The 3,776-nt window shown below is 50.7% G+C and overlaps 1 protein-coding gene across 1 annotated transcript; it reads left to right on the top strand.

Moving 5' to 3' along the window:
- Positions 1 to 463: 463 nt before the first annotated feature.
- Positions 464 to 2,362, top strand: FZD10 (frizzled class receptor 10). The gene has a single exon (XM_058037014.1). The coding sequence runs from the start codon at positions 464 to 466 to the stop codon at positions 2,210 to 2,212; it is 1,749 nt and encodes a 582-aa protein (XP_057892997.1). The 3' UTR covers positions 2,213 to 2,362.
- The last annotated feature ends 1,414 nt before the right edge of the window (positions 2,363 to 3,776 follow it).

Below are 3,776 nucleotides of genomic sequence, written 5' to 3'. Positions count from 1 at the left end.
CGCGCTCGGATAAACCAATCTCCACCTCTCGGCAAGAAAGTGAGGAGCCGCGACCCGTCGGAGGAGCGGAGAATCCCCGGAGCCGGCGGCGGCAGCGGAGCCGCCCGGGACATGTGCGAGGGGACGCGGTGATCGCCCGGCCGTGCCCGCGCCCAGCTGCGCGGACATCGCTCGGCCGCGGGAAGGAGCGGAGCCCAGGGAGGTGGGCAGGCGGATCGCGAAAGTGGAAGCCCGGGGAGCGGAAAGTTGCCGGGCTGCCCGCAGTAAGTTGGGCGCTTCTGCGGAGCGGGGGCGCTTTCCCTTCCGCCGCTCCCCGCCGGGCCCGGGCGATGCTGCCCCGCTCCGCCGGCGCCGCGGGCCCGCCGCGCTCGGGGCCGGCGCTGCGGCGGGCAGGGCCCGGCCGGCCGCTGCTCTGAGCCCCGGGGCCCCCGGCCCGCGCTCCGGCCGCCCCGCAGCCGCCAGCATGGGGCCGGCGGCCGGCAGCACCGCGCTGCTGCTCTGCTGGCTCAGCGGCTGCTGCGCGGCCATCAGCTCCATGGACATCGAGCGGCCCGGCGACGGCCGCTGCCAGCCCATCGAGATCCCCATGTGCAAGGATATCGGCTACAACATGACCAGGATGCCCAACCTGATGGGGCACGAAAACCAAAGGGAAGCTGCCATTCAGCTGCACGAGTTTGCCCCCTTGGTGGAGTACGGGTGCCACAGCCATCTGAAATTTTTCCTGTGCTCCCTCTACGCCCCGATGTGCACGGAGCAGGTTTCCACCCCGATCCCAGCCTGCAGGGTGATGTGCGAGCAGGCGAGGCTGAAGTGCTCCCCGATCATGGAGCAGTTCAATTTTAAGTGGCCGGACTCGTTGGACTGCAGCAAACTGCCCAAAAAGAACGACCCCAATTACCTGTGCATGGAAGCCCCCAACAACGGGTCGGATGAGCCGCCCCGGGGCTCCAGCATGCTGCCCCCCATGTTTCGTCCCCAGCGGCCCAGCAGCGGGCACGATCTGCAGCAGCACAAGGACAGCCTGAGCAGGGCGTCCTGCGAAAACCCCGGCAAGTTCCACCATGTGGAAAAGAGCGCTTCCTGCGCGCCGCTCTGCACGCCGGGGGTGGATGTCTACTGGAGCAGGGATGACAAACAGTTTGCTGTCATTTGGATTGCCATCTGGTCCATCCTGTGCTTCTTCTCCAGCGCTTTCACTGTACTCACTTTTCTCATCGATCCTCAGCGGTTCAAGTACCCCGAGAGGCCCATTATCTTCCTGTCCATGTGCTACTGCGTCTACTCGGTGGGGTACATCATCCGCCTCTTCTCAGGTGCTGAAAGCATTGCCTGCGACAGGGACAGCGGCCAGCTCTATGTCATCCAGGAGGGGCTGGAGAGCACCGGCTGCACCATCGTGTTCCTGGTTCTCTATTACTTTGGCATGGCCAGCTCCTTGTGGTGGGTGATCCTGACCCTGACCTGGTTTCTGGCCGCTGGGAAGAAGTGGGGGCACGAGGCCATCGAAGCCAACAGCAGCTACTTCCACCTGGCAGCCTGGGCCATCCCGGCCGTGAAGACCATCATGATCCTGGTGATGAGGAGGGTGGCTGGCGACGAGCTGACAGGGCTCTGCTATGTTGGCAGCATGGATGTGAACGCCTTGACGGGGTTTGTGCTCATTCCTTTGGCTTGTTATCTAATCATTGGCACTTCTTTTATTCTTTCTGGCTTTGTGGCCCTTTTTCATATCAGGAGGGTGATGAAAACAGGTGGAGAAAACACCGACAAGTTGGAGAAGCTTATGGTCAGGATTGGTGTCTTCTCGGTCTTGTACACAGTGCCTGCAACTTGCGTGATAGCTTGCTATTTTTATGAGAGACTGAACATGGATTACTGGAAAATTGTGGCAACTCAACAGAAATGCAAGATGAACAATCAGACTAAAAATTTAGACTGCATGATGAATAACTCTATCCCAGCAGTAGAAATTTTTATGGTCAAAATTTTTATGTTGTTAGTTGTGGGCATTACTAGTGGCATGTGGATCTGGACTTCCAAGACCCTTCAATCCTGGCAAAATGTTTGTAGTCGGAGATTAAAGAAGAGAAGTAGGAGAAAACCCGCAAGTGTTATTACGAGTGGTGGGATCTACAAAAAACCTCAACATCCACAGAAAACTCACCTTGCAAAATATGAATCAACATTACAGCCGCCCACCTGTGTGTGACCAGGTTGTAGAAAAGACTGTATCTCACCTCACAGACTTACCAATGTCCACAGTAGCAGTCAGAAATTAAAAAATGGTGCTCTTTTTGTCAGAACATTTTAATATCTCAAGGCACAAAAATGTATCATGCTGAATTGAGGACCTGGTGAAAAACTGAAGGTAAATGTACTCATGGAAAGGTTTGATGTGAAAGAAATATTGTGAATTAAAACAGTCTGTTCTGTTACTAATCTGTAGTTAAGAATCACATCCATCCCTCAGATTAAAAAAAAAAAATACATAAAGACAAAACCAAACACAACAACCAACACTTATTTAACTTCTTCATGTAGCTGGGCTGGATTTTCTCCAGCTCTCTGAGTAACAAGGTATGGCCAAGTGTTAGGGAGCAGTGGTTTGATTGTAGAAGTGCCCCAGTGAGCATTGTCTCTGCAGGGACAGGAGCAGGCCTATCCTGGTGAGGATGCTCTCTGGGAAAACAACCTCCGTGCTAACTTTGAAACCCTTCACAGCTCCTCTCAGCCCACTGGGCTTGGAGTGCCTAAAAATAGGCTGGATCTATAATGCTCACCAATATTCTTTCACCAAAAGAGAAACTTCCTGCACCAGACACAAACTTTGTGAATAAGAATAATGTGCAATACATTTTTTTTTCTTACCATGACATGAAAAGAGAAACAAGTATTTTGCTGTACATAAAGACAACAAAAGAAATCTCTTAACAAAAGAACTAAGAGGTCTAGTCCTCAGAAACCCTTTAGTGTTACATTTTGTGGCTTTTTAATGGAAATCAAGCCAATGTTATACACGTTTGGACTGATTTGTGCAAAAAAAAAGGGGGGGATCAATTCAAAGAGACCCAAAGGGCTTATTGACTCTTTCTATTGTTAAACAAATTCTCACTATGAATAGATCAAGAAGCACTAGATTCTGCAAAGGGAAGCTTTGTATAGAGTGATGCTCTTTACTGTGCTGGGGGTGCACAGTTCTCTGCTGTATATATTTGTAATATACAATTATTTTTCATGCTCCACTATTTTATTAAAAATAAAATATGTTCTTTAGTTTGATAATTTTGTGTGTTCTAAACTTTCTCCTATGTGCTTTGCAGTTAATAAACTTGTTTCCTGGATCATTTGGTAAAAGCACACTTTGAATATAATAATTGTTGTTATACTTGCCTGCAAGTATAAATAGAGAGAACAGTAATTTACTCGAAAGAAATTGCAAGGTGAAATAAATGGATTTTGAAGGTGCAGATTTCCGTGAGCCTCTGCAACAGAGCAAACGGAATGGGCTTTAGTGATGTAAAAAGCTGCAGCGTGTAGAGCAGGAGCGTGTTTACAAAGCGCTGAGATTACAGCAGTGATCCCCGGCTAACAGCCCTTTAAAATTTGCATAGGCTGCGTTCAGCATGTTAAAGATCGCTGCCTCGCTTCACTCGGCTGGAACACAATTCAGTCTGCACCCTTCAGGGAATTGCCCCCTTTCTGACACCGCTGAAAGTGTCACCATTTGTGCAAGGACTTAGGGGACACCGGGACATACAGATGCAGGATTTGAA

The sequence above is a fragment of the Melospiza georgiana genome, chromosome 18 (genome assembly GCF_028018845.1).
Source record: "Melospiza georgiana isolate bMelGeo1 chromosome 18, bMelGeo1.pri, whole genome shotgun sequence".
Classification (NCBI taxonomy): Eukaryota; Metazoa; Chordata; class Aves; order Passeriformes; family Passerellidae; genus Melospiza; species Melospiza georgiana.
This window is presented reverse-complemented; position numbering and strand designations above follow the sequence as displayed.

Excerpts from the sequence above, each read along its gene's own strand:
- FZD10 (XM_058037014.1), top strand. The coding sequence starts at position 464 with ATGGGGCCGGCGGCCGGCAGCACCGCGCTGCTGCTCTGCTGGCTCAGC.